General features: G+C 49.2%; 1 protein-coding gene across 1 annotated transcript; it reads right to left on the minus strand.

Annotated features, from left to right (window-relative positions):
• Nucleotides 1-924: 924 nt before the first annotated feature.
• Nucleotides 925-6,581, minus strand: dusp16 (dual specificity phosphatase 16). Its single transcript, XM_046379256.1, has 6 exons — nucleotides 6,269-6,581; nucleotides 5,438-5,576; nucleotides 4,259-4,422; nucleotides 4,004-4,163; nucleotides 3,789-3,912; nucleotides 925-3,474 (listed from the first exon to the last, which is right to left on the minus strand). The coding sequence occupies exons 1-6, from the start codon at nucleotides 6,545-6,547 to the stop codon at nucleotides 2,370-2,372; spliced, it is 1,971 nt and encodes a 656-aa protein (XP_046235212.1). The 5' UTR covers nucleotides 6,548-6,581; the 3' UTR covers nucleotides 925-2,369.
• Between the last annotated feature and the right edge of the window lie 6,360 nt (nucleotides 6,582-12,941).

Raw genomic sequence — 12,941 nt, forward strand, 5'->3', positions numbered from 1 at the left:
GGGACTTCACATGAGTACTTCCATTTAATAAGCAAATACCGTAGTTTTGTTTTCAGTCCGTTGGTCTGTTCTTTAGCTTTAGCTCACATTGCAACTCTTTACCATTTGTACACTCACGACAAATAAAGTTATTATTCTTTTTTTTAATTTACAGGATTTAAGGTGTGTTTACAGGTGTGTACTTAGTCCCTAAATGGCTTAACGTGCAACATAAGTGACAACATCCGGTGATTTTCAGTGTATGTTCAGTCTGTGTTTGATCCAGATCAATCAATCCTCTGACATCAGGTGTATGTTAACACGTAAACGGAGTCATTAGTTTGTCCGGCAGAGGGCGCTGTGGAATCAACGCTTTAGAACCGCTTCTAAAGGGTCACTCCGCCAGTTTTCTGTCATGAAGCTCAGTGTGACGTCAGTGGAGTTTTAACTAAAAAAAGAAAAAACCCTTATGCTAAAGTTCTTCATTCTCAGCTCATAACACCTCATTCATGTTTTTTACCTGAACAATTCAGAGGAGTCAAAATGGCTTCCTAAGCTTTAATACTCATTTTTGTTTTCTCTTTCTGCCATTTCACCACCATCCAGTTTGTCATCATCATCCATCATCTCCTTAGTGCACTGCGCTGTGGGAGAACAGAGTCCACTAACAGCAGCTTTAAAAACCACATCGCATTTAGTGTCAGTTTTCCGACCGCTCTGTGAATTTAATCTTCTATATTCAGGTAATTCCACAGGTAAACATGGAGAACGAGCAGCAGAGCAGAAAACAGGACTGAAATATTATCACGCACACAAAGACTCAGACAGAGCCGTGTCCAACACCTCTACTCCATAACAAGGTGAGGACAAATAATCTTTGAAGGTTGTCAGATGATGTTGAGCAGATTATTCCTTTAAGACAGGAAAACAAACTCAGTCGTTCTCTTACTGCTTTGTACAAGTTTAATCAGATCCAAACCACAGTAGTGCAACATGAACCAGAGTGAGTCCACACCTCAACTCGCTGTCCATCACTGATCCTCTGGCCCCAGTCTGGTAAGTCCACCTGAGGCTTCACCTGCCACTGAGCCACCTCAAACGTCTCTGTGAGGTACTGCTGGTCCAGTCTTCCTCATCCTCATCATCCCAACAGACGAAGAGCAGCTCTACTTCACAACCCAGACGAAACATTCAAAGGCATAAATAAAGTCGCACACATCAGCAACACCTTCCGACTGACAAATCACTCGGTCAGCAGTCCGCTTGTCCTCCAGAAACCTGAGCTGATCCCTGCCGCCCGGTCGACAGGTGAGCGCACACCTGCAGCTCTGTTGTCTGTGGTCACACTACAGCAAAACTCATCCAGACGCCCTCCTGTGATGTGTTCACTGTCATCACGTCTGGGGATGCGTGGGGACGTGTTCCTGATCACACCAAAACCAAATTCAGACTCTGACTCTGCTGCGAACAAACAGGCCAACACATACGCAAAAAACAACGGAAAAACGTGCAGTTTGAGACGTTTTTAAAATCAAATCAACTAAAAGTTGTCAGAAAATCAAAAGGAAACAGGAAGCAATCAAAGCCTCTCGTTTTTGGCTCATAACTGAACCTGCTCACAACACTTTGATCTTTATGGAGTTCAAGCAGCTGTTTGACAGCTAACACTTCAGTTTTACGATTTTTATTGTGTGTGTGTGTGTGTGTGCATCTTAAGAACCCCTGTGACACAACTACTACATTAATACTACTTCATAATACTCAGTAGCAGTATCAGCCGCGGTGCTTCATGTTCTACTGTCATTATGGCTCCCGGACGTGTTGCCATGACGGCAGGTTGAACTGATGAGATCATTTGGATTCAGCCGTTTGGTTTCTGACGGACTGTAGAAGGACGTGTCTGCGGTCAGTTCAGGTGTCAACCGCTCTGCAGGTCGCTGCTGATGTTCTGCGTTTCTCCTCGTATCGAGCAGCACGTCATACCACAGGGGCCCAAACATAAGATGGTTTCTGGTTCTTCCTTCAACTCATTTTCACTTGTCAAGAATTTATCTCCTGCAGGTTGAACTGGACTACCTGAATGCTTTCGGGGCTGACGGACTCTAACACGCTCACCATAAGCCGACTGGCAGCCTCGTCCAGTCGGCCTGAAGCCGTCTGCTCCTCCAATGCGAGACGCCCCAAACTCTGCTGAAGACAAAAACATCATCTTATATTTGGGCCAATCGGTGTGGAGCTCACGCCTGAACTGCTGTGTCACATCAGAGTCTCTCGACACTCGGCCCAGCAGCCGATGTGCGTTGCCCGCTCCTCCCCACGACACTGAAGCAGCTTCAGTCAGACTCGTCGTGACCAAGCGGGACGTTTCGCAAACTGTCCGAGGATCAGTTTCAGGACACCTCGATGATCTCCATGCTGCCGGAGAAGCTCGACTGACTCCCCACCTTCCCCATCTCCTCTCTGGACCTGCTGTCCGTCATCCCGTCTCCAAACTCCATCTGACAGCTGCGTCTCTTCAGCTGCTTCTCGAAGCTGCTCTCTTCGTGCCAGCTCCTCCTCGAGTCACCGCGGTCTCCCGTCCTCTGCCGGCTGCGCCGCTGCACCGCCTCCAGGCCGTGGCCGCAGCTGTAGGCCGCGAAGCTGCCGCCGCTCAGGATGGCCGAGGTGGAGTAGAAGCGTGTGGAGTCGGAGGCAAGGTACCAGCCGCTGGCCAGAGAGGTGGTGGAGACAGTGACGGGGCCCAGCAGGATGTCCGAGTGCCAGCCTTTCAGGGCCCCGCCGGATCCCGGCTTGGCCAGGTGCTGCTGGCTGCGTGAGAGGCCGAACAGGAAGCTGGTGGCGTTCTCCTCCATGCTGCCGCTCCGGTGCAGCTGGTGCGAACAGCTGGGAGCAGCGGGCTGAGGTTTGGTGAAGCCACCGGAGGTCGGCGGCGTGAGTCGCTCCGGTCCGTCGGCCTCCTCCTTGTCGGGGCTCTGCTCTGGAGTGGACTGCTCTGAAACCTCCTCCACCGGGGAGAACTGGCAGGGTTTACTGGCAGGCTCTTTGAAGCTGGACGTTTTGTAGTACTCGGCGGCGTCTCCTGAGCCACTGTGAGGGACAAACACCCGGTGAGGAGCACTCCCACCCGGCTCGCCGTATGACTTGATGTCCAGAGAGAAGGAGCGCTTCAGCCGGGCGTTGTCCTCGGCACCGTCGCTGAGCTGCAGGCCACTGAGGGCCTGAGCCAGCAGACGCTCCTCAGGGGCGTCGTCTAAAACACAGGGCAGGGTGAGGGGCTCCAGCAGGGCCAGGCCGGGGCCCACAGGGGCCTCCGGACAGGCTGGAGGCTCCGGGTCCTCAGGCTGAGCTGGGACCTCGCTGCTGGACTCGAGATGATGGAGGGACTTGAGTTTGTTTTCAGTACCGTGAGGACTTTTGATCTTCTTCTCAAAGTCCAGCAGCTGACCCAGAAAGTTGAAGTTAGGAGAGATGGTGGGCCTCTTCTCCTTCACAAACCTGAGAAACACAAAGAATGCAGGCGTCCATCATTAGTGTGAATCACGACTGTGTCTGTAATTAACAGTGACACGGAGGACAGATTAATCAGCGGGTTAATGAGGCTCTGGACTCATTAGCACAGACCTGTGAGCAGAGGAATGTGCACAGTGAACATCAAACAGGAATCAAACTGATTTCAGGTCAGTTTTGGAAAAGGGAGCAAACAAACACTGAAAGTAGCAGAAAGCCTGGAAGGCCCTTCGGTTGCATTATGGGAAATGTAGGATTCGGCATGTAAGGAAAAAGTGAACCCGAATGTAGACGATGCCCACCTGTACGCCTCGTCCAGCGACAGGTCCATCCTCTTCATGATGTAGGCGATGGCGATGGTGGCGGAGCGCGAGATTCCAGCCAGGCAGTGAACCAGGACCCGAGCGTTGGAGGCTTTGGCCTTCTCTGAAACACACGCACACAGTTCTTATCTGACAATACTAAACTCACAGGACAGTGAAGGGTCATTTCTCTGATACAGGAAGTGAGCGCTGACCTATGAACTCCACTGATCTGTCCAGCCAGGGCAGGATCTTCTCACAGAAGGAGTCGTTGACGGGAACTCTCAGGAAGTGAGACTCTGGGATGAAGTCAGGTTTGGGGCAGGTGTTACTGGCGTTCAGGACGTAAGCGATGTCGTTCTGCTGCATCAGATCCTGGAGACCAAAAAAACCAGGATGAGTCAGGGTCCAGGCTGTTCTCACCCTCCCACTGCTGTGTTAATCCTGGATCAGCTGTGTGTGCGTGGCACCTTGTTGAGGACGTCTCTCTGGCAGCCCAGGTACAGGTGAGGCAGGATGCGGGTCGGGCCGATGTTGGTGACGGGCAGGCAGGGCTGAGAGATGCAGGAGGGGACAAGAGCCGACTTCCCCTCACACAGACCAGGAAACAGGTGGGAGAACTCAGAGAACCCACCTGAGAGGAGCAAACGCATCAGAACCTGAGAACCCGCCTTGAGCTCTAGTCAGTTTGGTTAGATGCATCAGCTTCTACACTTGTTGCCAGGCAACAAGCCTCTGAAGCGAGTCACATGATGTAACTCATCATATTTCAACATTTCTATCACACCTCCCATCTCGTTCTGTGAATCAATATGATTATTTATTATCAGCAACATGCTGATCTTAGCTGATGACTGTGATGGCTCCTGTAATTTATCATTAAGTTTGTCTGTATTCTCCTCGTCAACAAATCTCACATCAGCCTCAGCGCCTGTCAGTGCTGTCTGACTTCCTGTCTGAGTCGCTCAGCTGCCATTGGTTCCTACTAAAGACGTAAATGTTTAAGAAAGGTTTCCTCAGCTGGGAACCAGAGAAAACATTTGTTGGGGACTATTTAGAGTGGTGGATGAATCCACACCTGGTGCTGTGGTGAGTGTGGGCAGCAGGACGGTGTGTGTGTGTGTGTGTGTGTGTGTGTGTGTGTGTGGACTGAGTCAGAATAAACACCACACAGCAGATTACGCTCAACTTTTTTTCTTTGTACTTCCCTTCAGAGCTTCCCCTCCTGTTGAAGTCTTTATTATTATCAGGTTCCTCGTTTACTCAAGGCAGATAGCAGCTCTTGTTGTGCGACTGTTAAACCTTAGACTGAGTGATTTTAGGAAGCCCACAAGTCTTTGTGTTTTGTGCGCCGGCGGGCGGAGTCATCGGTGCAGCATTACATCACGGTTACATAACACGAGCCTCAGTGGAAAGAAGGGAGGACGTCGGCAGTCGAGCAGCTGAACTAATGAACTGCCTCATCACAAACAACACGGACGCTGCTCGGACTTAAATAACCCTCTGACTCGGACCAGGATGGACTGGGGGACCTTCGGCCTCACGGGGGGGACGTGGACAGACTGTGTCATCCGTGACAGTTAATTGAAGAGTGCGAAAACTAAAGCGGGTGATAAACCTTATGGACAAACGGTGGGACTCGGACCGACCTGAGAGCAGGTGAACGGAGGGGAAGCTCTTCTCCAGCTTAACCAACAGGACGCTGAGGAAGGAGTCGGAGCCGAGAGCAGCCGGATCTGAAGAACTCTGATCGTACACAACAACCTCCTGATCGTCCTGCAGCTCCAACTGCAACACACACAGAGACAGACACGTATTATATATTATATACACACACACACACACACACACACACACACACACACACAGTCAGCCAAAATAATGTATACACACATCAGGAAAAGAAAAACATAAATATATAATTTGTATAAGTACTTCTGTACATATAGATACCTCTTTCCAAGTTTGATCAAATTAGGATATCACTGTACTGTCGCACGATGTTTTCCCAGCAGATGGCATTACCCTGTATTCCTGATGTGTGTATACGTTATTTTGGCTGACTCGAGTCAGTATGAGACACAGTTTCACCCTCGGCCTGCTGTGATGCTGCGTCGACCTGTGCAGGTGACTTCCTGACTCACAGTTATGAGCTTTGTTTTGTCCACACAGCCACAGTGATGATAAACCTCCCACAGTGTTTACTATCCGGGCGCCGCGTCAGGACCTGAGAGCGAGCTGCCAGGGTGCAGCAGCGGCAGTCGGGGTCTGCTCTGAGGTTTCTGCCTGTTTAAAGTCAGAGCTTTAAAGCCAGCCCACTGCGGGCTCACGGGGGTTTTGTTGGGTTCTCTGTATCACAAAATGTAGTCAAAGAGTTTGGTCTCGACCTGCTCTTATTAGAAAGCGTCATGAGATAACTGTGGTTGTGAACTGGCGCCATGTAAAGCGCCTGAGCCTGAGCCTGAGCCCACTGTGCTTACCTTCTTCTTGGCCGAGTGCTGCAGCAGCTCAGCGATCTGGACTTTGTCCTGCTGCAGCCTCCTCTTCATCAGCTTGGAACAGTTCACGTTCACCGCCTCCAGGATGTGCGAGGCATTGTAGTCCACGAAAGGTCGGCTGTCTATCAGCACCACCCGGTCCAGCCCCCCCTCCAGCAGGGCCACCAGAGCCTCTGGTCCGATGGGCCGCACCACTCCAGGCCTTAGCGTCCCGGACCCTGACCTGGCCCATGATCCTGGTCCCACAGGAGGCTCCGACATGTCAAACTACTTTACTTCCCTTCCCTTCCCTTCCCTTCCCTTCCCTTCCCTTCCCTCCCCACCCCCCCACCCCCCTCCCTCCCTACTTCGCAGTCCTCCTCCCCCTCTCCCTCCTCCTCCTGGGAGTCCCAGGCCAGCGGGTCCAGCACAGTGACGCAGCCTGGCGAGAGAACCTCAGAGGATGAAGAGCTCCATTGTGTCGGTCGGGTATGATGTCATACTGATGGTGCTCAGCAGCCCAAAACCCCGGGGTGAGAGACAGACAGACAGACAGACAGGCAGACAGACAGACAGACAGACAAAAAGGGTGCCCAAACCCCTGTAACTAACTGTCTGTTGTGTATGAGTGTGTGCAAGAGTGTGCGGCAGCTGAAGTGTGTGTTGAGTCTTTTGCTGGCGTGAAACCGAAGGCGTCTTTCCTCATAGACTGGGCCCTGATGACGTCCCCCTGCAGCTCGACGCTGGTCTTCATGCTGGACTGGAACAGAAGAAGGACGCTCAGTTAGCTCTGGCTTCAGAGGCTCTGTGATGTCACACAGTCAGGTGGTCCTGCTGCACCTAACAGGTAAAGAGCCTTTCAGAAAGCTGAGGTTAAACACATAAAACAGAAGACAAAGACCTGCTGATCCCAACACGTTTAAGGTTCCACCTTTTTGTTAATATGGGAAAGCTGTGTGCTGCTCAGAAAACCCCAGTCTGGAAGAGTCCCCAGTTAAACCGGTTCAACAGCTGAGAGGATCCTGACAGGGTATGAGAAGATGGGCCGAGGTTCACCACCGTGTCAAGCACACGATCATTAAATGTCGGATATTCGTTTGTATTCTCAGTCAAAACACTCAGTCAGTCCTCTTACAACATGATCTGTGATCTTCCTCCACTGAACAAAACTGCTCACAGCTCAGAGATCAGGGGTCACGAGTGAGTGACCGGAGGGCACAAGGTGAGGAGGCCGCCAAAAAGCTGAGGGTTCACCTGCTGGAGAGCACGAACACACAGGCTAACCTTTCAAAGCTTCCTGTTCTAGATCTCCATGTTCACAAAACAAAGAAGAGAGCGCCACCTGCAGGAGCGTTCATCAGTTCATTACGGTTACTAAAAGTTATTTGATCAATATTAACGCCCTTCCAAATACAAGTGAAAGAGGGTTTAATGATAAACCCTGATCAGGGTTCAGCTTTTTCACTTCCTCTTAAACATCAGACTGACTCAGAGCTCAGCAGCAGGAAATTCCCTCGTGTTGTACAACCAGCATGTTCACACCGTCGACAACGGCATGAAGAAAATCCCCAAACATGTTCACCCTGTGCGTGCACACACACACACACACACACACACACACACACACACACACACACACACACACACACACTGTGTGTGCCATGAACCAGTTCAAGTTCTCTGAAGGTCTGAAGCCTCCAGACGAGCAGCTGGAGCCCAAGGCCACGTCTCTAACATCGTGTTCCACTTCACACCATAAACCACAATAAATGTGATTCAGTTCTGCTTCATCAAGCCGGGATGTTCCTCTGCACACATCTGATCCCAGCCAAACTACCGGCTACAGAAAGCTTCAAACAGATGGCATCGTGCTCTTATCACGTCCCATCTGACACGTGAGTCCGGCCCATGAAGACTCCGGCCCATGAGGAGTCCGGCCCATGAGGAGTACAGTTCATGAAGACTCCGGTCCATGACGAGTCCGGCCCATGAGGACTCCGGCCCATGAGGAGTACAGTTCATGAAGACTCCGGCCCATGAGGAGTACAGTTCATGAAGACTCCGGTCCATGACGAGTCCGGCCCATGAGGACTCCGGCCCATGAGGAGTACAGTTCATGAAGACTCCGGCCCATGAGGAGTACAGTTCATGAAGACTCCGGTCCATGACGAGTCCGGCCCATGACAAGTCCGGTCCACAGAGGTGGGAGTGGGTGGACAGAATGAAACCAAACGAGCTGGGGTCACTTTGTCGAAATGCACTAAAGTTTGCTTAAGTGTTAACACGATCTGACAAACCAAACAGATTAATTTATGTGTTCCATTACAGATTAATAACAAATAGAAATACCAATAACAAATATATTATTGAAGAAAAGTAAAGACAACAAAATGATGGAAAAGCAGCACAATAATGTCTGATATTTTGAAACACAACTGAAACGATTAACGGATTATCAAAATAGTTCAAAACAAATTCTGTTTTGATAAATCGACCCGTGACTCGGCTCATCGTGGCAGCGATAATCACCCCGACCACATGCAGACACCTGATGGTCTAAAAATGAATCCTTCATCGCATCTCAGGCGAGTAAAAGAGCGACTTACAGGAGACGGACAGACGGTCTGAGATCTGCAGAGGACGAGACGAGTGAGAATCCTGCCACAGCAGCCAGATAAGAAATGTTTGTTTGTTTGTTTGTTTGTTTGTTTGGTTAACAACAGCAGACCAGAGTCTGAATCCCAGAGGGGGCATCTCAGCAGACCTCAGCCCGCCCCCCCCCCCAGCTTCCTCTGCAGCTCATCCAGTGACTCAGCACTAAAAACCTTTTCACGGGCAGACATGTTCAACTCAGCGAAGGCTCCTGTGCATCTTTTCACGCGTTCATTACATCAAATTTAGTGCGGGAAGACAAGCGGCCATTTTAATCAGCAGACAGTTCAAACTCCCTCAGGTAAAGTGAGCAGGCTGTTTCCTCATCACACCTGTGGCAGGTGCGCGTGGGAGCCCAACCCGTCGGCCGACTCGGACCAAAGGTTAACGACTCGGCTGTGACAGCGGCCAATCAGAGAACTTCAACCCCTCGCTGACATCAGACGGGTTCAGCTCTCACCTCAGCCAACAGTCAACACAGGCAGAGCCGCGAGCCGTCTGCTGCACAGGTGAAGATAACAAATGAAATCTAAAAGTAATGACATCAATGAAATGTAAAGTCATCTGATGATTCAGTTATTAAAAACAAAGATCAAAGTCATTCGTTAAGAGCAGGAGCTGTTCTGGTGGCTCTTCGTGGACTGGCAGGAAAGCAAAGTCTGTCCTCCAAAGCTGTGGCTGCAGACGGTACCTGGTGCTGGTTTTGGTTTCATCACGCCTGAGGGCCCAATGAGCCGAGCCGACACTAAAAGACGGAGTGAGCTGCTGAGCTCTGATTGGTCAGACTGAAGGGGCGCTGTCTGACACTTGATTTCAAAGACTCTCCTGGCTTTATCGGCAGCCATCCCTTCAACGTCCTCCATCGTCTCTGTGTTTGTGTTGCGTTCAAGATACTGACAGAAGCTGAAATCAGAGAACACTGAACGACGGTCTGACCCACCGTCCATCACCATCCGCCCCCCAGGAACGCACTGAAGAGCAGAACCAAAGTCCTGTACCTCAGCAGGTTCTGTATGTTCTGCACACTACACAGTGTACACACTCACAGTGCTGTGCGTCCTCCTGCCTGTGGACGAACAGACTGAGGCGTCTCAGCCAAACGCGGACGCACAGCATCCCGTCCAACCGCCACAGACAGCAGCTGTCGATGCCACACCTGATCTACACAGCTCACACACACACACACACACTGATTTTTGCGTTTCAGAGTGACCTTTAAATCCCTCGCAGAGAAAAACAAACCCATCAGTTGTCAGAGCTCAACGCCAACTTCCTCAATGAGCCTCGACTAAAATCACAGGATGCAATAAAACGTCAGTTAGTCATCAAAGGGCCAATGATGATACAAACACTGAGTATTATGATTAACTTTTTGTGAGGTACAAATGTTCTTTAAATATGAGGGAGGCATAATTATGATCATTTGTTTTTCATAATCTGAGCGTGGCGAGTAGACTGACAGGAAGTCAATTAAGGATCCATTTCACTTGCAGGCGTTTGCGTTAAGTTTCGGTTTGTCAAGTTCAGGCCCCGCTGCTTTAATCTGATCTGGCGTCAGTGATGACTCACCAAACGTACGTTTTAACCACGACAGACCTCACTGACACCACAGCTGAAAGCGAAAATAAAAATATATCCCTTCAATGAGGCAAGTTTGGAGTCTTACAATCAGCATTTTGGTAGATTCAGGACCATGAAACATCAAATGTTGTAACAAGTAGTGTTTTAATGAAAGGTGGGCAAGTAAGGCCAATTTTTACTCACAAATAGTTCCTGAATGCATCCCACCTTTAAAAACATCATTTTCATTAATCTGTCAATTTTCATTTTAAACGAACTGCTTAGTCAATAAAATGTCAGAAACTTGTGAAAATCTCCAAGGTGGGGTCAACAAATGTCCACCAAAACCCCCAAATACTCAGTTTACTGGGACGTAAACCACAGGACATCCCAACAGTCAACACGTCTCCACTAAAAAGATTTAAAGATTTTAAATGAAACTCGTGTAAAAACAAGCTTTCGCCTTACTGTCAGCCTGTGGTTTCATCCTGCTCAGAAGTCAACTGCACCGTGTGGCTCAACACAATTTGCCTCCAATTTGTTGGCGACCACAAAGGGACTCACGTTTAACTTCAGCTAATTAACAGTTTTAACAGCTTTGTGTATCAAGAGAAACGGACACAAACGTCATGTTAAAATTTCATGATTTTTCTCCTAATGAATCCTACACACTGACTGGGAACATAAGAGCGTTTCAGACGGTGTTAAAGTAGCTTTAATAAGCAGTCTGCTCACTAATGGAAAGGTGAGGCTGACTTCAACGTCAGCTCACATGAAGTTGAGTAAACAGCAGAGTGGCTGAATGAGTGTGTGGATGAACCTGTAGGTGTGTTTAGGCGACATTTTCACACGTTAACGTTAGCTCTGACATTTTGTCGGTCTGTTCCGATGTTAACGACCGACCGAGCGCCAGGCCAACCGACAAAACCACCACAAAAAGCGACATTTTCCTGCTCCGTCTTCGTGTCGCCAAACGTCCACACACGGTGTTCACGTCGTCTTCAGCAGACACACGAACTAAACTTTGACTTTAGGCCCCGTCAACACAACTTTAACTTCACCTGATGCCGATTTACACTCGAAACGGACATGTCGGTTAACTCACCGCTAGAAAATTCGACGTCCAAAGTCCGGACGGCCGCTCAGCCGTGCGGGCTGCTCCACAGACGGAGATGGACCCGATTTAACGGCGAGGTTACACTTTGGTCAGGGACAAAGTTGAGGCTAAAGAGAGAAGACGGTGACTCGGTCGGTGAAGTCCTCCTGCTGCCATAAGAGATGAGGTCACTGCGTTAAAAATAAAAGGATGTCGTCATCCGAGCTCCAGTCAAACGAACTCCACGGGCTTCTTAAAGGCGCAGGCAGCGTCAAACTGAGCCGGCAGGAAAAAAAAAACAAACAGCATAGAAAGTTCGGCACTGATTAGCTAAAGGCTAAGTGGCAGCAGGGGTGAAATATAACTGCGTTTATTTACTCAAGTAGTCCATAAAATGGTCGACTTGAGAACTCCACAACAGTGAAGCCAAATACGTGTACGCCCCCTGGTGGCTGGCTGCAGTACAGCTCATAAGCCCCTCCCCCTTTGTGTGAGCAGATGGGACATGTGCCAAACTGAAACCTCAAAGCACACGACAAAACGTCAAAACTTTGTTCCAAAGACGTTTTCTGTCATTTTAGGCAGTTCTTATCTCACTGATGTTTGTTCAAATGTTCATTTTTCTGATCAGTTTGGTTTTAATTAGTTCTTTTTTGCTATTAGGGGGGCTGAAACAGCATGACTGACTGCTGAATGCTGCTTCTGATTGGCTCTGACAGGTGTTTGGACAGGAACTACTGCACAGATAACATCCAAATAACATCACCTGAATTTCGGCTTCACTGTTTCACCGGTTTTCCAGAGCTGAGGGGGCGAGCAACATAGTGAGTAGGCTACAGCCAAGAGGAGTACACTCAACAATCAAAAATGCTCCTTAAATGTCAGGATTTGATACAAGATACGAGATTCTTTTCTTTGTCACTTCTGACAGTAAATAAAGAGTCTTTGGGTTTTCAGCTGTTGGTTGGACAAAAGAAGACAAAACATTGTGAAGAATCACTTCTCTGATTCAAATCAGATTCACTGTCACATGCTGTTTGTTCACTTTATCTGAAACACAGCAATCACTTCACTCTTCAGATGCACTTCACTACATTGCATGGGACTGCAGCTGCTGAGTGTCATGCAGTTTTTAACTTCCCTCCTGAACCTGCAGTTACTGGACAGCAGGCAGACTGAGGACAATGGGTGTGATGAAGGCCGAAGACAACTGAAAAGTTTTTCATACTGGAGCAATTAGCATGCATGGTTAACTCAGACTGATGAATGGGAATGAACTGATCAAAGCTCAGAGCTGGAAGACACCAACGTTAGGCTAATCGCAATAAAAGGCACCATATGAAAACATTTACATCATGTTCAGAACGT

Source organism: Scatophagus argus, chromosome 22 (genome assembly GCF_020382885.2).
Source record: "Scatophagus argus isolate fScaArg1 chromosome 22, fScaArg1.pri, whole genome shotgun sequence".
Classification (NCBI taxonomy): Eukaryota; Metazoa; Chordata; class Actinopteri; family Scatophagidae; genus Scatophagus; species Scatophagus argus.